At 41.4% G+C, this 25,041-nt stretch overlaps 2 protein-coding genes across 7 annotated transcripts in view; one reads left to right on the forward strand and one right to left on the reverse strand.

Annotated features, from left to right (window-relative positions):
- The window catches only part of REXO5 (RNA exonuclease 5), a 68,694-nt gene extending 60,563 nt beyond the window's left edge, over window positions 1–8,131 (forward strand). Inside the window, exon 19 of the mRNA XM_049699043.1 lies at window positions 7,697–8,131. Within this exon, the coding sequence (XP_049555000.1) occupies window positions 7,697–7,754 (58 nt within the window). The 3' untranslated portion in view covers window positions 7,755–8,131. The remainder of the gene's footprint in view (window positions 1–7,696) is intronic.
- The window catches only part of DCUN1D3 (defective in cullin neddylation 1 domain containing 3), a 38,361-nt gene that overhangs the window by 13,167 nt on the left and 153 nt on the right, over window positions 1–25,041 (reverse strand). For 2 of the 6 annotated variants that reach the window (XM_049699064.1, XM_049699063.1), the window contains exon 2: window positions 20,054–20,145. The gene's annotated coding sequence lies outside the window, so the exon portion shown is untranslated. Of the gene's footprint in view, window positions 1–20,053; window positions 20,146–24,186; window positions 24,397–24,502; window positions 24,651–25,041 lie in introns of those variants that run through there. The other 4 variants (XM_033425931.2, XM_033425932.2, XM_004268548.4 and 1 more) reach the window with 4 other exon arrangements.

Consider the following 25,041-nt stretch of genomic DNA (forward strand, 5'->3'; position numbering starts at 1 on the left):
GTATCCAGAAAGGCTGAAGTTCTAGATTTGCAAGCCTTCTGAGGACAGGCATTTTGCCTCCTCAGTGAACAGCTCTCATACTTCTTGCCCAAGCCTGTTAGAGCCAAGGGAAAATGAAAAGTCCAAAAAGACACAGAAAGCAGAGCTACTCCAATCTGAACAAGAGGTAAAAGATTACACTGTTTTTGCAGGCTTCCCTGTCCTAATCATCTTAGTTTGAACTCTGCAGGGTCAGGAATAGGCCCTGATGTATGGAAAACAGAGCAAGCTGGCTCACTGTTATAGCTGGCTGGGAGCTAAAAAACAGGGGGCAAAGGCTGGCACCAAAATCCAGTGTCAGCAAGGCACTTGAGATCTACTCTTGAGAGAAGGAACTGATCCAATCCACCCCTCCCATTCTGTTCCCATCTAGGGTCTGTTCAGAAGCAAGAAGCCACTGACGAATGTTGGTGCTTCTACATATTATAGCAATAAGAAACCCATCTTTCCAACTTCCATCCAAACAGTCTGTATAGCTAGTTGGGCGCATGATTTTACTTCTTACTATATATGCCAGACATCCAGCTGCCAGGGGCTGAAGCAGCTGTACTAGCAGAAGCCATCCCCCTGGGGAGTCTCAAAGCAAGACCACAAGAGCCTCTTGATCCCAACTGGCAGCTGCAGATGCTGAATGACCTGAGAAAAAGTTGGGAAATGGGTGGTGTCCATTTATAAACTACTTCCTAGAAAGTAAACTTGCAAAAATAACAGAAGGAAAGACTGAGGGAGTACTTTAAAATGCAAAGTCTTCTGCTTGCTGTCATTTGGAACTTGGGACTTACAAGAGCACCTTTGGAGACTAGGTCTTACCTAGAGCTACTTGGGAGGAAAAGCTGTTTCCCCTGCCAAAGCAAATGAGACGCGTCTGCTATTTTCATGCTTTTAAAAGACTTTCTGTCCTAAAATGTACTGCAAGCAGCAAGCTAAAACAGCAGTTCCAGTTAGGGAGGGGTAGGAACACAAGACTTTCTACATCAACCAATCTCAAAAGTGCAGAAAGAGGGATGGAGGAAAAGTAAAATTTTTAAAAAAGAAAATAAACCAATTGGTTATATTTCTGTAAAATAATCTTAGGTCACAGGACTAAGACCAGTCAGCTTTGTACAAAAGAATTTTTCTTTTCTTTTTAAAGGGTTCTTACATTCCTTACCTTGCATACTTCAGATATACTAAGGATATATATATACAACTGAGGTCTGAGGACTGAAGTCAGTGTGGGCTCGCAAGAACAAATACTACTTGCCAAATACAACCAAGCCAACACACACGTATACTATAAAGTTTCCAAATACCAAAGAATCAAGCATTTTTGGCCTCTGGGTTCCAGAGCTGCTACATGTTTAATCCCACATGACTCAAAACAACCAAAAAAGAGCTGAATTATTCTACTGACCCACACTTGGAATAATTTTGCTGTCACTATTGATCTGGACAAGTCAGACTGTCCACTTATTTGCAAAGTACGCATCATTAACGGGCACCAGATTTCTAGGTTGGCCACTCTTTTTGTTTCTGCACCAGGTTTTTCATTAACTAACTTTCCCTGTTTAAAACCAGAGGGCTGTCTTGGATTTGTGCTCTGTGGTACCATAATAAAAATGGCATGCCTGCTATATGCTATACTCTTTATCTCTGGTTTTAGCTTGGAGCTTATCTTCAGGACACAGCCTCATTAGGCCATACTGAAGGTAAAACCACTGGTTAGGCACCACTTCCCTGCTTCCAATTAGCATATGGATACCAGCCACCCTGGAGGTCTACCAGATTGTAGATAATTAGTCCTCAAACACCCAATTACCACATCAACTGTTCACCTTTCAGTCACCTGAGGAATTCAGTAGTCAATAACTGACTGAAAAATAGTTAACTGGAGTTGAGATTTGGTCTTTGCATCTAAGTAAAAGAAAGGCAAGAAAGGAAACTATGAAATGAGTCAAAAGATGAGAAAGGAACCCAATATAAAGATGATAAATGAGTGCATGCAGACATCTTAGAGCGGCACCTGAATGACCACAAATGTACAGATGTGGTTTCTAGAGCCACATTTCTTCTAAATAGATCTCAGGTTCATCACATGGTTAGTGTGATGTTTGCTAATTCTTTTAAAAAAAAAAATCCAAATTCATTAAGGCCACATTTATCAGTTTTTTCCTAGAGGCCCATGATGGAAGCTGATTGCTAATGCATAGTAGATGGGAAGAGGAAGAGGGACAGAAAAAAGATCTGTATAATAAAAGAATATCCGTTTTCAACCACATCAGTAAGCTGGTCAGAGAACTAAGGCCACTAAGACTTTCTTACCCACTGCCAAATTCAAAAGCATTACATAGTTATTCTGTAAAGTTTAGAAAATATGAGAAGCATAAAGAGAAAAAAGTCCCCTAGTATCCCACCACCTACAATTAATATTTTGGAGTATATCCTTTCAGTGTTTTACATAAACACATATGGATGGCACACCTAAGTAAATACATGCATGTTCATACTACACACATTGAACTTTTAAACAAAACTGGGTTGTATTGTACATTCTATTTTGCAAATGTTTCCATTTTATACTTTTTCATATAAATCTTCTCTCATCAAATGCTTTTAAAAGAGCAGCATTCAATGGCAGTACTGGTATCACCACTGACACACCAGCTATTTCACACAACCCATAAACTATTTATAGCCTACTACTCAATCTGTCAAAAATTTGGTGCTGCACTGCAGAGGGGTTACAGAAAGGTTGAGACTCTCTGTTAAAACAGATTTAATAGCCAGATAGGTCTTTCATTGATAATTTGTCAATTTAAAATAAACTCTCATTGTTGGACATTTAGTTTGCTTCCAATAGCTCACTATTATAAATAATACTGGGATAATAAGCAGAATAGCAGCTAAAATTCAGCACATTTGTAATTATTTCCTGAGAATAAATTCCTAGAAGTGGAACAACAGATCAAAGACTGTGCAAAAAAATATTATATATATAATATTCAATGTGAATTCAAAAAAAGTAGTGTCAACTTACACAATGGGAGTGTACTGGGAGTATTTACACCATCTTGTAATATGTGTCAACTAATTCAATTTCTTAAAAAAAAAGCCAAAAAAAAACACCTTACCAAAAGCACTTTAAGACATATTTAAGAAAAAATATCAAACTGCCAAAGGAGGATGGAAAACAAGAGAGAGACCATTTGCTTCATTGTAAATCACATCAAAAGACTGACAAATCCAACAATTTTGGCTCCAAGGATTTCAAGACAGTGTTGTTAAATGATGGGGGTGGGGTACGGTGTGGGGGACAGGAAGAGATTAATCATAAGGGTATGTTTCAATTATACCTACATTTCCCCAATTTATTCTTTGAAAAGAAAATGAAACTTCCCCTATGTCACATACACACACAAAAAAGATAACGCCCATCCTAAGGTCTAATGAGGTCCTCTTATCATAGGTTTAGCGTTGGGGTAGAAGGGTCTGACCCATGGACTTGAAACTGAGTGAATCACATGCCCAGGGAGCAAGAGCCTCGTTCAAAATGGAACTGTGGCACCCTTGAGACGGTTAATAGGCTGGATTTAGACCACAGACTTATTATATGGCTTTCTAGCTTCAGACTGGACCAAAGGATATTATCGCTTACAGCACAGACTTGTCTGCTCCCCCAGCCTCCAGGTTCTTCATCAGGTGGCCACCAATTTTCACTAGAAGATTCCTCTCCCTCACTCTTGGTCATGTAAGTTGGGTGGGGCTCATAATGGACCATGTGACTCAAGCCCACCAAAGCCTCCTATGCCCTTGGCTTCAATGATTGGGCCAGGAATATGCAGGTAACCTAAGTCAGACAAAGTGAATCTTAGCACCGAAAGCAAAGGAGGTTGGAGCTGCTTTGGTCATCTTGCCAGAAAGAGCACCAGGGAAAATAATAATGCCTATCCAAGGGTCACTGTGAGAGTTAAACTGTCTCTTCTTATCAGATGGGTCTCACCTCAAATGCATGTAAGACACCAGAATAAAATCACTACCAAGAGACAAAGAGAAAATCAGTTTCAAAGGCATTATTTGCACCCAGAATCTAATTGTACCTAAGTCAGATCAAAGCCTGAACTTTACAGTTGTATGAGCCAATTAATTCTCCTTTTTCGTAAGCCAGAAGTCAGGTTTTCTGTCACAACAGAGAGTCCCTACCAAGACACAGCTGTCACTTAGACCTCTTCTACTCACAGAGCAAAGAAACAGAAGATCTGATACCATGGTCAAAGACCAACTTACTAGGCCACAATTTCAACCCAATGTATCAAGAGACCCCTGAGCTGAACCCTAAGACCAATGATCCCAAACTCGAGCAAACTATAAAATTCCGTTACAACTGGGTGGACCATGATAATGCTATTCAAAAGAATTTGAAAGATGGTATGACTAATGAGAAAAAGAACCTTTCCAATTGCAATTCTTACAACCTTAAGCCTCCTTCAAGCAAATATGCCACAGAGCACTTACAGCTGCTTTTTTCTATTGTGTATACTTCTGTCATCTTCATGTTCCCAAGGAGGAACCTCCTCCCAGCATTCAGACACCACGTGAAAGGCCGTAAAGCAAAAGCTCTTGGAAGTCTTTCCCTATGCAATAACATGATCAATCTTCCGACTAAAATAGGTTATTTGATCTAAACCACATCCTATGAAACTGAAAGACCAGACCTGACCAGAACTTTGCTACCCTCTTGGTTTCAATGACTATTATTGAAACAATTTCTCTTTGGTTTCAAGTACTGAAGAGCCTATTTAGAAAGCATTCAGGTTTTGAAGACGGTGACAGGAAATGCCCATGTTAGTGTGTCTTTATTGGAAATACATTCCCTGTTGGTTGAAACTCGAGGCCCCAAGGTTTGAGCCTTTTTCTTCAAGTTACTTATTTCACAAATGTGCACTCATATGGCATGAGGCCAAAGGGTACATTAACATGGGTAAAGATAAGCAGATAATCATATAAAAAATAGAGCTTTATACCTGGTGGCTGGCATCATGGTATTACAGGCTTGGCAAAGTAAGACATCTTATGATTCCAGCCCAGTTCCCACCCACTTCCCGCCCATACTGATCTGACAAAATTGCCACCACCTAATGGCCAATTGCAATGCTGTCTATTAAAACTCTGCCCTGGGACTTCCCTGGTGGCGCAGTGGTTAAGAATCCGCCTGCCAGTGCAGGGGACATGGGCTCGAGCCCTGGTCCGGGAAGATCCCACATGCCACGGAGCAACTAAGCCCGTGCACCATAACTACTGAGCCTGCGCTCTAGAGCCCGCGAGCCACAACTACTGAGCCCGTACTCTGCAACAAGAGAAGCTACTGCAATGAGAAGCCCACGCACCGCAACAAAGAGTAGCCCCCACTCGCCGCAGCTAGAGAAAGCCCACGCTCAGCAACGAAGACCCAATGCAGCCATAAATAAATAACACACACACAAAACAATAAACTCTGCCTTAGCAGGTAGGCCCTATTTTCCAAAAAAACAATATGAGAAAATCCTAAAATAAAGCAGCAATGCCACAAGCTCTTTTTGTCACCACCTTTTAAAATCGGAAGACAGCTTTGGATCCCAAAATAAGCTGTACATATGTACACACACTCATACTCAAATTTTGCACCCCATAACTGAGGGTCCATAAAATTGCAACTTTTTTGAACTGCATGAGGGTTTTACCTGCACTGCAACCACATTCATTTCCTTCACTCAAAACCAACTGCAGATACTGCAGCTCCTACAGCTACCTTTCTGGGAAGGATAGGACATGCTTTGGATGCAGAATGACTGGGTCTGTACAGCCCAGCTCTATTCACTTCCCAGCACATCCTTAGTCACCCTGCGCCTCTGTTTTCTCACCTGAAAATTGGGACAAAGGGTCACTGTGAAGAATAAATGGCTCCTTCTTATCAGATGCATCTCCTTCAAATGCTGAGATGCATTCCCTGTCCAACCAATCTAAAGTGCCCTCTCCCTCTGATCCAGCACACTATTTTATTTCTTCAGCACATACCACTCTCTGAAATTCTTGTTTGTTAACTTATTTGTTGTCCGCTCCCCCTACTAGAAGGTAACTTCCACAAGAGCAGGGATTTTATTTCATTCACCACTTTGGCTGTGCACCTAAGCTTTGTCATGTAAGCAAATGTTTTGGTAAATATCTCCTGAATAAATAATAATCACTGATATTTGTTGGGCACTTCTATCCAAGGCACTAGTCCATGCACATTTTAAATGTATTAACTCATGCTTGAATAAATGATGAGCATGGCATATTCAGCATTGTCCCTAGCACATAGTTCTCAATATCATCTGACAGCTATTCATACCAATTCTAATTATATGATGACGTTATCAAATACTCAACAGTAAAGGAAGTTGAGCCCTAATAATGTACAGTAGAACTTAATTTCACCACTCAAGAGCTGGTTCCTAAGGTCCAATTCCTCCTGAATGCCTTGCCTCTCAACACCCCACTACCTTCAAAGAGAAAGTAGAAAATTGTCTCATTGTTCCAATTACTCCCTACCTCATCAGTTACCATATAATGTGATACAAACACAGCTTCTCAGCAGTATCAGCTCCATCTCTCCTCACTCCACAAGCTAATTTTCACCTCAAACACAGCAAAAGCCAAAATCTGAAGCTGAAATTGGGAGATGTTCATCCTATAGTGCCTCTTTTTGACCTGTACCTTAGTCCCTGGGAAAAAATTCACATAATAATGGAAATCATTCCTGCCTCTCCCTTGAGCAAGGGTGAAAGTCCAGACAGTTTATTCAAGCCATAGCCATGCAGCACTCTAGGAAGTTCCAAGGATTTGCCAAGCAGGTGAAGTCAGTGCAAAACCTTCTGCTGCTGGTCTGAACTGCTTCTTCTCTACCGCAATAAACACAGAAATCACATTTAAGGTGTCTAGAGATGCAAGGGCAAAAGCCAGCAGCTTTTTCGCATCCTACATAGTGAACACAGAACTCACAGCCAGTTTTACACTTCTTAACCCATCTTGTTCCACTGTAGTAATTTTTAAAATTCGCTTGATGACAGATTGGCTTTTAAGTCTGAGGGATGAAGCACGTACCTTGTCAAAGATGATAAGGGATGTGGACCATCGAGGTCCTCCATCTCTTTAGAACCACGGGAGACAATACACTACGTTTCATATAACAGCAAGAAAAGGACAAGACCTAAAATCCTAATCAGGGCCTTCAAAGCCAGACGTACTTGCCAAGAAGCAAAGGGCAGATTCCACCTCTGCTGGCTGGCAGGCCAGCCCACACATTCTGCCTAGGCATGTGAAACAGTCAGCTCTTTCTCTCCCCACCCCCAGGGGTAGCAACACCAGCAACTTTTCTAGGAGAGTATTTTATAAAAATAGAGCTTCCAACCTTAGGCTTAAAACTGAAAGGAAAAATAGCCAGAATTAGAAGTTTGTTTTAACACAATACATTGAAAATTATAAGTTTAAGTGCTGGTAGCTGGGGACAGGGATCACACCACCACATGACTTCTCAGTGAGTCATTAAAAAATAGTACAGGCTTGTTTAACTAACAGTGGACGTCCACCAGTAATAGAGTTAAGAAGTCCATGTAACAGACGATGGAAAACTAAACTGACACTCCTTCTGCATTTGTTTCAGCAGTGGCAGGACTAACACAAATGAATTGCAGCAGCAATTTACAAGACAGAAACGCTAATAAACGTTTTTTGAGGCTAGTTGAAGAGGAAACGTTTGAAACCCTGAATTGACTCATTTTTCAGAAGTTAAATCAGTTTAACTGGGAAGAAAAGCCTCTAAACTATAATAAATCACTAACTGAAACATTTCCGGATTCCTAACACCCATTCTTGATTAACATACCTTTGTGTCAAAAGCAAAAGCCAAGTGCCAGCATTTAACAGCAAGTTGCTACCCTTTCAGTTATGAGAATCAGCCTGGCAGAACTAGATGAGAACAACAAAAATTAATCTCCAGGCCTAGATGGATACTGTCAGGATAGTAATAAAGACCTCCCCAAAGGGCTTCTGGGTACCATAAATTATATAACAAATCTACTTCTGCCAGGCAGCCAGTATTAACTCCTATTCACCCAGGGTACTACTCAGTGTCACCAATGGGCTTATCAAAATGAAAGCGTTAACTATTATCCACCACTGCTCCAAAAAAGACACAGCATGTTGCTCACTGTACATCAGTTTGCTGACATCACTACTCATTACGAGAAGTCACTTAATCTTAAATACAACTTTGATACTTGTTTCTTCCAGGCCGAAAAAAATTTAAAAAAAAGAAAGGAAAATATTTCATTAACTCCTTCCTCAGTAAGTTCTTCTGACTGAATTTTTTTTATTGTCTATGATGACATTCTAGTATAACAGACAATTATTTCTACTATGCATTCAAGACTTGAATGCATTGTACATTATTTATTCCTATGGAACATAAACATTCATGGCTCTCAAGCAGATAGTCAGAAATGACAAGCACAGAAAAGATGTTACTGTTTTAGTGACCACATCTTGGATTAAAGTTCCAAGAAGGCAGGAAGTGTATATGGCAGCATGAAAAGGGCTAACTGGCATCTAATAAACACTTTCTAAATTCAAACCATGTTCTACTCTTTCTCAAAATTAGGGATAATGCTTCTCAAGCCCACTTTTGAAAAATACAGAGTTTAAACTGCCTCTTTCAAAAAAACATACTACAGTACAGTCATTTTTTTGTTTAGTATGCGTAAGTCTTTCAGACACTGCAAAATGAGAGCTTGAACTAAACCACTGTCTTTCCAACTTGAACTGCGACCTTCAGTAAGAAACACGTTACATGCTGACCAAATGCACATGTATATACACACACATACCACTCATTAAGCAGTATTTACTCTCACTTCAGTGATGAACTCTGATTTATGCTATTTCTTTTTTTTTATTTGGTTTTTAATTGTTGGTTATAATCCACTAATTAGATATGACCCATAGTAAGAAAAGCTCAAGATGAAACTTAAAGGTTCCCTCCAATATAGTTATTGTGCCAGACACAATGCTAGGCATTTTATAGTCGTGACAGAAGTTAATCCCTACAGCTACCCTAGGAGGTTGGTACTTTTTTAAACTGAGAAATTTAAAAATATTGTATTACTTGGGCTTCCCTGGTGGTGCAGTGGTTGAGAGTCCGCCTGCCGATGCAGGGGACACGGGTTCGTGCCCCAGTCTGGGAAGATCCCACATGCTGCGGAGCGGCTGGGCCCATGAGCCATGGCCGCTGAGCCTGCACGTCCGGAGCCTGTGCTCCGCAATGCGAGAGGCCACAACAGTGAGAGGCCCGAGTACAGCAAAAAAAAAAAAAAAAAAAAATTGTATTACTTCATTTAAAATATCAATAATATACACACTGCTATGTTTAAAATAGATAACCAACAAGGACCTACTGTATAGCACAGGGAACTCTGTAATAACCTAAATGGGAAAAGAATTAGAAAAAGGATACATGTATATGTATAATCACTTTGCTGTACACCTGAAATTAACACAACATTGTTAATCAACTATACTCCAATATAAAATAAAAACTGGGGACTTCCCTGGCAGTCCAGTGGTTAAGACTTCACCTTCCAATGCAGGGGGTATGGGTTTGATCCCTGGTCAGGGAGCTAAGATCCCACATGCCTCTTGGCCAAAAAACCAAAACAGAAGCAATATTGTAACAAATGCAATAAAGACTTTAAAAATGGTCCACATAAAAAAAAAATCTTAAAAAAATTAAATTATTAAAAAATACACACCATGTGTTACCATATGACATATGTATGCATTTTAAGCAAGGTTATCGAAGTATGTATAGTACAAAGAATAAAATATTGAAGACTTAGGAAAAGGGGAAGTCCGTATAGGAAAAAAAATGATAGCCTCTAAAAAATATAAATAAATAAAATATCAATAATAAACCATGGCATGTTAACATAAACAACATTTTTATGAAAAATAACTGTATTTCCAAAAACTTAATGAGAAGAGTGACACTGTTTTACACTTTTGCAAGTGTCCCTAAGGTCTGGCTTAAAAGAAGACAGCTCATTTCCCATATATGCTTCTCCATTCAATCTTTTGTGATATAACATGTCATGTAGCCTCTATAAAACTCATGGGAGAATGACAGTATAAAGGACAAATGATGTTAGTATTATTAAGAAGAGAATTTGATCTTCCAGATCCTATGAAAGTGTCTTGGGGATCCTCCTAAAAGAGTCTCTGGGACTGAGGCCGGTACTCTTGATATTCCTATTTTACAGAAGAGGAAATAAGCTCAGAAATAAAGTACCTTACTCAAGTCCCTACACTGTAGCACAGACAGAGAAGCTCAGCCAACATTCCATCAGCTCCCCCAGTTTCCCAGCCTCTTCAGTTAGATGGGGAAATGTATCTATTTCTGGCCAAACAGCTGTAGGCAGAAATGACACAGTGAGCTGTAGACAGATGTGATACTTATTTCCCAGCCCAAGCACAGAGCTGGCATATGACATCCCAGCCATCTCTTCCCTTGCCATGGTGACCAAGACAGTTCAGCACACGATACAGCACACGAGAGTGGAACCCCTATCAGCTTGGGTCCCTGAGGGACTGTATGGAGCAGAGCACCCTTGAGCCTAAAACCCATGTGGGACATGCAAGCAGTAAACTTTCATCAGATTATGCCAAACTTTGTAAATTCTAACTCCCTAATTTTACAGTTCAGCCCCCTGCCACCTTTACTGCAGTATTCTCACAGTTTACCTACTTCTGGGATTGCTCCCTCCAGTGTCTTCCACACTGCCACTGGATTGATCTTTTTAACACACATATAGCCCGTGTGAATATGCCATGTCCCTACTCAAAATTATTTAATAGCTCCCCTTCACCTACAAAATAAAATCCAAATTTAATAAGGCATACAAGGCTCTTCTGAATTTGGCCTCAATTACTGTCATTCTCCCGCTCTCATTCCACATCCCTCGGGCATACTGAAACATGTGCCATTCCCCAAGATGCCATGGCCTCTCATGCCTCTGTAGTTTTACACATACTGTTACCTGCGCTTGGAATGCTTCCTCTCTCTAGTCTTGGTCTTTTGAGCCCAGGTCAGATTTTACTTCTCACAGGACTCCTCTCCTGACTCCTTCAAGTTGACCTAGACCCTCTTTGTCCCTTCACACCTTCATTTATAGCACTAACATTTTGGGCACAGGTTTCACAACATTTTCTATTTGTTGTTCTATCTGTTTTCATACCATAAGGTCCTTAAGAACAAGGTCCACAAAAGGCACTCAAATTTACTGGAATGAAAAACTGGCAACATATAAACATATTTATTTTTCCTGAAGCAACATGCATCCAATCCTAGAGTTCGCCCTTAAGAAAAATTCAGATTACACATACTTCACTTTGAAGTCAGTGATGAGAGAATCAAGTTTGGAGGCCAAGATCTAGAAGACAAGTTTTGAGTTTCAGAAGTTCTCTGTGAATGATCCACATTCCATCTGGGAAAGCTGCTTCCTTGCTCATATGTCTAACTTGAAAACTACATAGTCTGGTTCTTCTTAGAAAATAGTTTGTATCTGTTTGGAAACCTTGAGTACCATTAAAGTGTGTTTTTAAAGGTTTTGTCCTGTTAAGCCTCTATTGTAATCTTTTGCTTAAGCAGCCTGAGTCAAAAGTACTAAATACTTGGAGATGTTCAGAACTTGGTGTTGAGTGAGTCAATTTAAGCATTGTATGCAAATAGTAAAGCTTCAAATCAGAAAAAGGAGGAGCTTAGGCCAAACTGCTTCAGAGGGAAGGAAAAACTGCTTCCAAATGGGGAAAAGGCTACAGGAAAAGATTTTTACCTGTTGCTTAACTTTTTATTATCTCTTTCTGCTATGCCACAGAATGGTTGTGAGCTGGAAACTTAGAAAAGCAAATGTTCTGATAAATTAAGCAATTCCGGTTCTTTGACAGGGAGATTTAAAGTCAAGAGTTAATAAAGAAAGTGTTCGAGTACACCTTTTTTTTTGACTTGAAGGTAACCATGAAAGTTCAAGTTTCCAGCATCCTAAAAGGGCTTTACTTTAGAAGTGAAAAGACTCCAGATGAATTAAAAGGTTAGTCTGCCATAAGAAAACCAAAGTGGTGCTGGAAACATGTAAGAATGGTCTGAACTCTACCACTATGTTTGCACATCTTTCATTCTGACTCAAAATTATATTTATCTTTTTAAATGTATGGTCTTGAATGCTTATACTTCTATGGGGATTATACTACCACAGAGATAATTATTTGTATAGTTCTTTATGTGGCTTTCATCTTTAAAAGCCCAACTATTCAGCTGCCCTCAAGAAATCTTAACCAAGACTCATTGATCCAATGGCAATTTCCCAAGAAGAGAAGGTATTAAACAACCTCACTCTAGGTTTGCAAATCCTAGTCTATAGACCAAAGGTAAATGTCACAACCCCTGCATATCCCCTTTCAGAATATCTCCACACTCATCAGCAATTATCTATAAATAATGACTAGCCTCTGCACCAAGGGAAATGGACTCTGTCAGAAACCTGACGTCTACCTTTAGTAAGGTGGGTCTTGTGAATTTGTGCAAAGGATGAATGTCATGCATGTCATGAAACAGATTTTAGAAAGAAAAGAGATTTTTAATATTGCAAAATATAGCCCTGAGTACAGGCTTTTTCCCTTTTCCAATGTGCCAAATAACACAGGTCACTACTTCTCAGGAGAGAAGATAGTATGAATGACAAAACCAAAATTTACAAAGTTTGAGAGTTTCTGGCTTGGAACATTAGATTCCACCTCAATCGGGAAACATCTTAGAGTTTCCCATCATGAAATCATGTCGAAACTTTGTATTAAATAAATGAAGGAAAAAAATGAAGGAGAAAAAAAATCTTGGGTTACATCACTGTCCCCATTTTGTTCTTTTTTAACCTAATCTTGACTAGATAACACAGAAAGATAACAGACTTGGAACCATCTTTATAGCAATTTTTAAAAACTACAATTTGAAACATTCAACAGTTTATGACAAGGAGCTATACCAGATGCATGGCCCTTTACGTTGAGGTAACTACAGAACAAAATCACTTGCAGAACAGAGGCTAACAACCAAATGTAGATAATGAAAGATGACAGCGTTAATATACACAGAAAGTGTCAAGGGAACACAGGTAATTAAGGCTTAAAAAAAAAAAAGAAAAGAAAAACTCAAGGAACCATAGACTACATCTGAAAGCAGCTTCCTTGGCTCCTATTATGCAATCAAGATTTCATTCTTATTCTGGGTTTTTGCTTAAAAAGAAAGTACCTCCCACAAGTTTATTTCATTTCTACCACTGCTCATTTTACTTCTCAAGACCCCCAGTACACTGAGTTATGACCAAAACAACAAAAAGTGAAATGAAATTTTAAATAAACCTTGCCTCAGCGTTTATCTTCATTTTAGGGCACACATCACACTGCACCTTTAAAGTAGCTAACAGCAAGAAGTAACGTATAGATCATTAGAATGCGACAGAGTCTCGGCCTTCCAGAACCTAGAACACATGCACAGGCATGTGTTCAAGAGACAGGGATGGCCTTTTCTCCCTCCCCAACGAACAAATGGAACCCCTAACTCCTACAATGGTGAGTTCCAACAGCAAAGAGTGAAAGGAACTAAAGATCAATCCAGATTTCAAGGAAATTCCTAAAAGTGAAAGAGGAAGCAACATTATTCATTTTTTATTATTTAAGAAAAGCCACCCCCACTAATGTCTACGATAATTTAAACTCTACACAACCAACTTATAGGCATTTTCACCATGAATGCACAAATATAAATCTGTCAATTTGCTTGAGTTAGGCAAGTTTTTAAAGTCACTCATATTTGGACCTGTCCTATTGTGTCCATCACCACAAAGTCTTCATGAAGGTGCCACATCACTGCACTAGAATTAGAGTCTCAGAACTTATAAACTTCAGCCATTCCTACACAACCTTTATGATCTTACATATCCATTTACCATCCCAACTACTGCTCCCCTAAGATTTTTCTTAAAAGCTTAAAAAAAATCACATCCACTTTAAATATCACCCTAAGCGACATCATCCATGAAGTCATAGGTCTAATATGCTAGTTATGTTTTCATTAATACACATTAAAATATAGAATAAGCGAAAAGTATTCATCCAGCAAAAATCATCTCACGTACCATCAATAGTATAAAAAACACACCCTTGCATGCTCATTTCAGCAGCACATATACTAAGAATGTAACCAAAGCCACACTTCGGGAAAGTGATTTAGTCCCAAATCCTTTGTCGCAGCTAAGGAAACACTTAAAGAGGGGCTATAGCTTGCCCAAGGACACACAGAACTGGTGGCAGAGTCTAGACTAGAATCTAGTACTTAGTCCAATGGTGGTCCACTAGAATAGAATCTCCAGATGGGTAAGCTACAAGGAGAATTAGACCTGGCCTTCGGGGACTTCCCCAAGAAGTGAACCTCAAGCAGTTGGTAAGCCCTTTGCCAGTGGATCCGGGTTTTTCATTTTCTCCGAGAAGCAACTATAACATGATACTTGCCAGCTGACTCTCAAAGATTGTCTGCACCAACTGAAATAAATCTGTTGTTTCCTTCCCAAAGTCTCATGCGGTTTTGCCCAACTCATTGAACCTCAAGGCATACTGCCAATGATAAAAATGTCTCCTGGATCAGTTTCCCATTTTCTTTTTTTTTTTGCGGTACACGGGCCTCTCACTGCTGTGGCCTCTCCCGTTGCGGAGCACAGGCTCCGGACGCGCAGGCTCAGCGGCCATGGCTCACGGGCCCAGCCACTCTGCTCCACAGCACGTGGGATCCTCCTGGACCGGGGCACGAACCCACGTCCCCTGCATCAGCAGGCGGACTCTCAACCACTGCGCCACCAGGGAAGCCCAGTTTCCCATTTTTTGATCCAACAATATTCTAGCCACTGAGCCCCTGTCCCCGTTGCTAGATTCATGCATGCTCTATATGGTTTCAGGAGGAAGATTTTCCATCTCTGGGTTTTAGGCCAGCTTTGGAAACAGGCTGGAAGTTTCCATTACAGAGTTACTCCTGTATTTCCCAGATACCCAGAGCAGGTTTTATTTTCGAGTGATAGATAACTTGTGTCTACTGTGTGCCTAGCAATGTTTTATACACTGTCCCATACTTCCCATATAAGAGAAGGTAAAATGATATAGTTCCTGGCCCTTTGGGAGCTGCCAATCCCTGTCAGCTTAGCTATATATGCATGTAGCTAATAATAACTAATGTTATTAAATGTTTATCTATATGCCAGGCAATGTGCCATGTCCTGCAAATGTACTGTCTTACTGACTCCTCACAACTACTTACTGTTATTATCCTCTCTTAATACATGAAAGAAACAAGGCTTAGAGATGTTAAGTGGCTCATCCAAGGTCAAGTGGCAAGCCGATGGTAAAGTTCAAATGCAAACCCAGACTCCAGGCTGAAGCTCTTAACCAGCGCACTATGAACACCTGAATCTTTGAAGTCACACTGAAAGGAAACGTGATTTCTGTATATCTGATTTCCTATAAGTGTGCTCCTTTCTTGCATTAGGGAGCTGTAGAGGTAGTGCACCTGTTAAATTCAATATATAACACATTCTAGGAGTGCCATTTCATACTGATTGAGGGAAGAGTTTGCTCCTTGTAATCTGAAGCTATGCAATTTGCACTCTCTTGACACACACCCCAAAAAAACCTCCATCAAATTAACAGAAAATGCATAGTTACTTATCATCTAAATCAACTTTAGGTAACCTTATTCCTACTTATGGGATGCAAAACTGGAGTATTAATGTGATGTAATACAAAATATATTTGGTCTTTGTCCCCAGTTCCTACCAGAGCTCCTAAAACCCTTGAAATTTCCTTACTGATAGGCTCCTTTGTTTTTCATAAGGAGCAGGGTTTGGACCACATCTGAGTTTATGCTAAGAGGTGACTCAGGGTGGGCCCTTTTGATAGTTTTAAGAGAGATGCTGGCCACACTAGAAAGACCAGGCACATGACTGGAACTTTCAGGCCCACCTCCAGCCCATAAGGAAGGGAAGGGTAGTTGAAGTTTCATCACCAAAGGCCAATGCTTTTATCAATTTTGCCTACACAAAGGAACCTCAACTGAAATTGAAACAAGGCTAGGGGAGCTTCAGGGTTGGTGAACACATTGATGTGCTGGGAGGCTGGCATGCTCAGAGGGGACACGGAAGCTCTGTGCCCCCAATTCAAATCTTGCCCTATACATCTCTTCCATTTGGCTGTTCCTGAGTTATAACCTTTATAATGTAACTGTATTCATAAATATCATGTTTTATCAGCTCTATGAGTCATATGTTCTAGCAAATTATCGAACCTGGGGGAGGGTGGTCGTGGGAAATTTGTACTCTGCCAGGCAGAAGTGCAGGTAGGTAACTTGAGACCTGATACTTGGGGCTGGCACCTGAAGTGGGGCAATCTTGTGAGACTGAGTCATTAGCCTATGGGGTCTGCACAAACTCCAGGCAGTTTGTGTCAGAAGTGAATTGTTGGACACTCAGTGATGTCAGAGAATTGTTGCAGGAATGTCATAATTAACCTCAGAAAAAGAGGTCCACATTACAACCAACTTAACTGATGCTTACAAGGCACCTCCGTACTTGATCTAATCATTAAATCTATAGCTGTCACCAATTCAGAGTAGTGCTTGCTGTTTTCAGCACTAGAAGGAAATTTGGGCTTCTGTCAGATCCACAAGTACCTGGTAGAATAAAATTTCTTATACATGACTAAAGAATTAATTTGACCTGCTAAAGAGACCAGGGAATGTTGTAGAAATATGGAGTCAAAATGTATTTTCTTTAATTAATCATTTTAGTTGTGATTTATTTCCCATTTATTATAGTCCCTATAAAAGAATCATGAATTACCTCAATAGTTTATATGTAACTGTTCCCTTTGGATAACAGACATTGTTAAATGACAATCACCACCACCTAGTATTATGTACTTTAACTCAAACTCTAACAGACCCAGGGACATTACGTTCCCTCTTGTTTACCAACTTCTTATTTGTCAAAAGCAAAAGTCAAAAGAGCGATCTCAAAAAAGTTAGGCCAGTACTCCATAAGCAGTCAATCATGACCAACTAGTCAATCTTGAAGATCAATCTGGTCAAACCGGATACTGCATCCCTGCACTCAACCCTCCCCATCAGGAATACACTTTCCAGTCAGGGGAGAGAGTACTGTGGTCAGGGTCCCGGTCAGGGCCAATGAATTACTCAACTCCATAGGTCCCCCTCCCCCTCCCTGTGAATGGCGTTCCCTGGCACTGGGCAATCTTGTGGGCCTGCTCCTTCCTGACCCACTCTTCCCCCATCAAGTGCCACTGTCAGCAATTTCCACCCTTCCCCAGCTGGACCATCAATGGGCATTTCTCTTCACCCCGTACACACAGCCCACAATATCACCACCACCACCCTGCCCCGCAAAGGCCGGCTCCCTTACATGTTCTCCTCCCCACAATGGAACCCACCTATCTAAATGTCTCTAGAAAGGTCTTTAGACTTTTCTCTTTCATAAAATGTTAGTAAACCCCCAAGCAAAATTCTCCTACCATAGACATCAGCTATAACCAACTGTTTTGAGTAAATGACTCGACAAGTGACTAGTTATTTCAAAGATAAACTAATTTACTAGGAGAAAAAGAACCACAGAAACATTCTTTAAAATGAACACAGAACATTCACTACACATCACTCCTCACTTTTGAATTACACTCACTTAGAATAAAGAAAATATCACTACAACTGGGGAAAATGCCTCCTTTGAGGACCTGGAACTTCTAGCATGTCCACAATCCTGCCACCTAGAACCCATGCTGCCAGGGTCCCAGCACCCTCACTGCAGTGGTATTCCTCGCCTTCCCTTCCTATTTAAAGAGGAGCCACTAGGTAGTCATCAAGTAGATATAAAGTAAATGCTTAACTGAAAACAAATTTGCTTCACAGATTTTTTAGAAAAAAGAATATGGTGATTGTAGTTATTCCCACAGAGCCATTCTAAAGCTTTTCTGTCAGTGGGTATACCTGGATTTTCCTTTTCAGATTCCAGGGCAGGTCACTGGAAATGGGAATATTCAGGTCAGCATTTTTTTCTTTTTTTTTTTTGGCTGTACACAGGCCTCTCACTGTTGTGGCCTCTCTCGGTGCGGAGCACAGGCTCCGGACGCGCAGGCTCAGCAGCCATGGCTCACAGGCCCAGCTGCTCCGCGGCATGTGGGATCCTCCCGGATCGGGGCACGAACCCGTGTCCCCTGCATCCGCAGGCGGACTCTCAACCACTGCGCCACCAGGGAAGCCCGAGGTCAGCATTTTGCACAGGCATTCTGGACAGCATGCCACTAGCTTATCTTAAGAACTTAGAGTGATAAAGCCTCCACTTCTGTTTGAAAGTACTATCATCACTTTCAGAAATATTCTGAGGAGGAAAGGCCAGCTACTTACTAGTACTATTACCATCAATAACTTCACATATGTTTCAAAACTGGTTATAAGGATTTTTCTCTGAAAGAACAGTAGTGTGTGACAAAATGTTTGAGTAAAGAGCCAGTAATATAAAAGACCAAACACCAAGGATTCAATTAAACTCAAACTCCATTGAGTGCCTACAATGTCATATTTGAGGCAATGTAGTAAATGAGAAAACAAAATTAGTGCAGAGAAAGTCCTATTCTAGTCCTGTAGCTGCCAGTACCTTGCTCTGTAACTTTAAGCAAGTGTACTAACCTTTCTAGATTTCCATTTACCTACTGCTTTTTGATCTGTTTTCAGCCTCAAAACATTTTGACTGAAATCTTACGGGGAAACCCAATAGAACAGAATATCAAGGTACCTTCTGCAGAGTGAAGCATGGTGGGGGGGGGGGCAGTGAAGTAGAAGGAAGACAGTGAGATGAGGGGGCATACGCCAGAAATGATCCCTGAGAGGGCTCCGCGTAGCCCAGTTTGAAAGACTATCATGCCAGATATTCTAAGGTTCTTTGAGGATCTTCTTCCTGCTTCTTCCTTAACTGGAGAAAGAATTAAATGCATTCAATATAGTAAATGCTATGACTTGAGTCTTATTCAGAATCAAAATTACAGGTCACACACCAACCCACTTTAGGCAAACACTGCAGAATCCAAACCCTTCATCAACCAACAAGAGCTAAAAGCTATAACCAAACCCTGCGGTCTTGATATGGTGGAAGCAATCTACTACTAAAATAAGGAAAGCAAGTTTTTCCAACACACTGTGTCCTAGACTGACCAGCAGAGATTAGGGCAAAAATGAGAAGTCCTACACTACACAGTGATGCTATCCAAGATCCTTGATCAGTCATCATATATCTGGTCTGGATCTCCAGGCCTCAGTGACAGAATTATTTCCAGTCCCCAGGTCCTGAGGCTGAGCCCTCCAGCAGAGCAGGGAGAACAGGAACATGGATTATGCTTCCCAGCACTATGCAACCTAAGCTTCCACAATGCAATTCAGCCTGAAACCCACCAACACAGCACGGGTCAAAGGACGCTCCTGAGCAAGGACAAGCCATCGGGAAGTCAGGAGTCGTCAACATGATGCCTACTTTTTCGTGTAATCAGGTTGGTATCAGGGCACTGGCCATAGATGGCTTACTTTGCTACAAGGGCTAATCACCACCTCAAGATTCCTTGACTGAGCTTCCCTACTCTGATGTCTGGTATTTAAATAGTTTCACTTGCACACATCTTAAAGAAGAGGATTTGGCATTTCCCTCCTCCCATTTTCTCCTTTCTACATATCACAACTTCAAAGAATTAGAGTTTGAGCCACTTCCACTAAATTAATATGTTAAGTTCTTATTTGTAATCATTCACTAATCATTCACCTAGAAAAACAGATACAAGAACTAGTAAAACTAGATTTTAATTGAAAGACACTAACTCAATAAAACACCCTGGTCCATTGTGCAGAGAGCTTCAGAACACTGTTCCAACATTTAGGGAGAATTGATCCTGGTTCACTGGTATCAACATCTGTAAATAGACACAAAGAGGTAACTGTAAGTTATCAAGAACTGGGGAAATAGGAGTCACCACATAATTACCATTGTTTCAATCTGAGTTACCACATCTTCATCTTAAAACAACTGGCAGCCAGTGTACAATTAACTGTCCTTACTGTAAAGATATCAAAACAGTAGCAAAATCAGATTAATTTTAAGTCATCTAATGCAATGCATAACACCCACAACTCCAAAAGTAAGTGGAATCAACTCTTCTTTAAGAAGAGTTTGTCCAAAAGCCCTGGGAGTTTGAGAAACAAATCCACTAGTACCCTAGATTAAAAGGCCAGTTCAGGGGACTTCCCTGGTGGCGCAGTGGTTAAGATGCCGTGCTCCCAATGCAGGGGGCCCGGGTTCAATTCCCTGATTAGGGAACTAGATCTCACATGTGTGTGACAACTAAGAGCTCGCATGCTGCAACGAAGGAGCCCGCGTGCCATAACAAAGGAGCCCACCTGGCGCAACCAAATAAATAGATGAATATTTTTTAAATAAATAAATAAATAAATAAAAGGCCAGTTCAGCTCTGAGAATCTAAATTCATTTAGATTTGTGGATTCTTTCCCCAAACACAATTAGTGGCCAACGTAGGAGTTGATGGCTTCTCCCTGTATTCAAGTCCCCTCCTGCCCATCCGCCCCTTTCACAAATTAGAAAAGAGCCACCAGCCTCCAAACTGGCTGATGAAATTTCAGCCTACAGGATACTTTCATATTTGAGTTATAATAACTATTAAAATGAAGATGAACAGTGGACAGCTTAATAACAGCATTTAAAATCCAGTATTAGGATACAGAGGCCAAAATTCTTCAACCTAGGCCAAAACCATATATATATTATATATATATTTTTTCAATTCTCAGTTTCTTAGAGTTACTCTGCAGTATAAAGGGTGGAGTCTATTGTTTGCCTGGTCCTAGCTGTTCACTTGCTTGCTAACTAAAAGACTTCCTATTTGCACTCAAGTTGGGATTCAGTAAGTCAGTACAGGCTCAACTCCATCCCCTTCATTACCCCAGGACTGCCCAGGAAACTATTCAAGTTATTTTTGATAATCTATCTACCCATGCTAGTAAATTACTAGAACCTAAAATAGGTGACAAGTCCAAAATTTCTGATTCATTTTTCCCAAACACTAAAAGGTTTTACTTAGCATTTCTGATACTAACTTTACTACAAATAGCCTCAGCAATATTTTAAGTCTCTCAACTGCCTGGCTCAAAGGGCCAATTCACTCAAAGAACACACTAGTCACTGTTGTGGTGTTCAAAAGAAGAAAACAGCATATTCTTTCTGTTGGCCCACTGTGTCATGGCTCAAGAGGGCCAAATCAAAAAGGAGTCCTGATTGGGCCTCTCAAGTGGACAATCTGGTCAAGGTGAGGCTGAAAAGCAGCTGACTGCTGGAGATGAATGGCCCCGACAGAAGGCAAAAGTAGGTTACATCACTTGGTTACATGCCAGCCCAAAGATGTCCACAGAGTGGGATTATGCCCACAATGGTCATTTATCTAATGTAATCCACTGAGTGTGGATTACATTGGATAAATGTAAACTTTTAGCACCAACCTACACCTCAGCTCAGTGCTATTAGTCATCAGGTGGATCAGACAAGAGTGGAAATATTGCAACATAAAACCCGCCTCCCTACAAAAAATAACTTCAAACTTAGATCCTAATGGTCATCTTTGTAGACCAACAAGGGCATATTATTATCACTTGCCCAACCTTCAGTCCCAAATTCACAGCTGGAAGCAAAGGAGGATTCATATACTAGAACACATTTGGGGTACTCATTATGCAATTTTTAAAAGTGTATAAGGCAAAATCCTGTAAGGAAAAAGGCAATCTCTCAGTTGAACATCCTGCTGAATTCTTAACACATGGCTTGAGATTCATCTACCAGAAAAGACCCAGATGACCATTGCCTCCTCCTCTCCCACTCTCAGCAGGGTGACTTTTTTTTTCCTATGACAGTCCAAGAGTACCCTCAAAGTAGCGTGTGGTGAGACTCTAGGAAAGGCAACAGAATTAAAAAGGAACATGATTTTCTATTTCCTTCTCCTTCTTCCTCTTATTTTGCCTACCTATTCTGAGCCTGGCCTCCACCTCTCTGACCTAGACTCTTCTCACTCTCCTCTTTGCTCACTAGACTCTGCTATTACTGCCTCCCTACTCCCCAGCCTCCTCCACCTCCCCTTTTTCCCTACTCCCTGGAACTTGCCAAACTCACTCTAGCCCAGTTTCTGCACTAGCTAGTCCCTAAACCTGGAAGGCTCCTCCCATACCTTTGCATGGCTGGCTCCTTTTTATTTAAAGCTCAGCTTACGTGTCACCTCCTCAGAAAGGTCTAGACCGAATCCCAGTCAGACACTTTCTATCACAACACTCTTATTTTCTTCAGCACTTATCGAAGTCCGATTTGCTTATTTATCTGTCCTCACCCCACAGTCTGAGGTAAGCTCCATGAGAGCGTGGACCTTACTGCTATGCTCACCTTTGTATGCCCACTGCCCGAAATACTGGCTAGCAATTAGTAGCCGGTCAATAAATGTTTGTTGAATGAATGAATGAATTTTGGACTTTTTATTCAATGATTCCCAATCAGCTAAAGTGAGAACAGCAGTCATTTTTTTCTTTTGTTGCGTTTCTGTGAAACATCTAAACATGCTGTTACTTGTACAATCAAAGCATTAAATATTCTGTTTTATCAGGCTTGAAAGCCCTGATGAGTAGGATGGAACCCGTTGTGATAATTCTTCTAGCAATATGCACATAAACTCAGTTACAGAGGAACAGGATTTACGGACACTTTCTATTCAAAGGATCCCTAAAATTTGGGCACCATCTCTTAAAGTTCTTTAGAAAACACAGTGCCAGACTCAACAGAGGATTTCCAAAGAAAATATCAACACCAAACTAGGAATCATTACACTTCACTCTGAAATCTCTACAACAGGCTAAAGTAGCACTACTTTTTTTTTTTTCCTTAAACCAACAGAACATCAACAAAGAGACCTTCGTTTCCGATCATTCTTTGCTTTCTTCAAATAATTTTTTTCTCAAATAATTTTTTCATAGCCGTTACTGGTTTGTATTCTTCCTTAAAACAAAACTAAGCAAATCACATTGTCTCGTTTAAGACCACCTATACACAAAGAATAAGCTAAATAAATAAGATGGGAATCAGCACAAGCCAAATGTGTTCACTGAAGACTTGTGTGCCAGACACGCAAATGGAGAAGATAAAAGAGCTATTGTCCAATTGGAGAAACAAAAAAGTAATATGGGGTTTTCTGTTCTCCAAAGTGCATCATGAAGTGTGGGTGGAGAGAAACACAGAAATCCAGAATTAGCCTAACATCAAATCACTTTGGAAAGAGTTGACAACATTTAAATTCCTCACACACAAAGTATTTAGAGCAAGAGACCTTGATTCCTAGGCTATGATGCCATTTAGGAATCCTTGCAAGGGCTTTGGAATTCCAGTATTCATAGAAGAAAACGCTCATCTTAATCGGGAGCGACCAGGCATTGAGAGGTACTCCCAAAGACACACAGCTTGTAACTGAAGTATTACAAAGCTTGCAGTTAAGATCTGGGATGGAGGTGGAACACCAAATTCAAAAGAGGTAACCAAGATACCAAGTGCAATAAAGAAAAAAAAAACAAACAGCAGCAAAACCCACCACGATTACCACCTAGCCACGGAGAACTAAAGTGGAAAGGAGGGGTATGCAAGGGAGAGGATGGGGGGTGAGGGGGTAACGGAAAAACACAATACATTTGTCACCCTGTCCCACTTCCTATACAGGATACAGGCAAAGCTTCCAGCCCCATTACCTCAGGCACAGATGGTTATCGTTTATAGCAAAGGTGCATAGGAAGGCCTCCAGGTCTGAGCCCCTTAATTCCAGGGCTGTTAATGATTAAAGAGAAAGATGGGGGTGGGGAGGGAAATGAGGGCGGAGGGAGCTGGAGATTCACCCACCACCTCTCGCTTGGGCTCCTACCTCACGGCGCTTACAAGGGGCAGAGGACCAGAGTCTGCACTCCCTTCAGGGCAGCTCCGGCCCCCAGAACCCCAGGCCCTGGATTGAGGGGTGCTGGCGGTAGGGAGGAGGGACAGTAGGTAAGTTTTCTGAGCCCTGCGGCTGACACGCCACAGGCTCCCCTCACAGCCTCCTCTCTTCCAGCGGGACCAGTCCAGACAAGGCGCCGATTTCCACTCCTCCCCTTCCACCCCCCCCTTTCTCGAAGGTACCCAACCCCCGCCCCTTCATCTCCCAATGCCTCCCCTTTTCCTCAACCCCCCCGCCTCAAACTCACAGCTGCTCCAGAGGTTCCTCCAGTCAAACCCTTTCTGGAAACGACGGCGGCCCGGCGGGTCCAAAACACCTACCATCCCCGCTCGCGTTTCCAGGCTCCCTACCCCCGCCGCCGCCGCCGCCGCCGCCCCCGCCGCCGCCGCCTCTTCTTCCACCACTGCCGCCGCCTCCTCTTCATCTGCGGCCCACCGGCGGGGGCCGCCCCGAAGCCCCGCCCTCTCCATCGCCTCCTGCATCATCACTTCCGGTAACCCCGCAAGCCGCCCGCTCCAGGACGCGGAATAGGAGGAGGGCGGGTAGGGAAAGAGTGGCAGTTTGCGTCACGACGTACGCAAAGACGTACGAAGCCGTCGCCAAGTAAGGGCAAAGACCTAGCGACGCGGAGGGAGAGCTAGGAGGAGATGGACTGGACCAATTTTTGGCTGGGATGGGGGGAGAGAGGAGAACTAAAGGGAGAAAAGGAAAATAAGGAAAGGATGAACTTGGATATATTGTGGCTGTACGGCGGAGCGTGGTCTAGAGTTTGAAGTTTAAGGAAGG

The sequence above is a fragment of the Orcinus orca genome, chromosome 16 (genome assembly GCF_937001465.1).
Source record: "Orcinus orca chromosome 16, mOrcOrc1.1, whole genome shotgun sequence".
Classification (NCBI taxonomy): Eukaryota; Metazoa; Chordata; class Mammalia; order Artiodactyla; family Delphinidae; genus Orcinus; species Orcinus orca.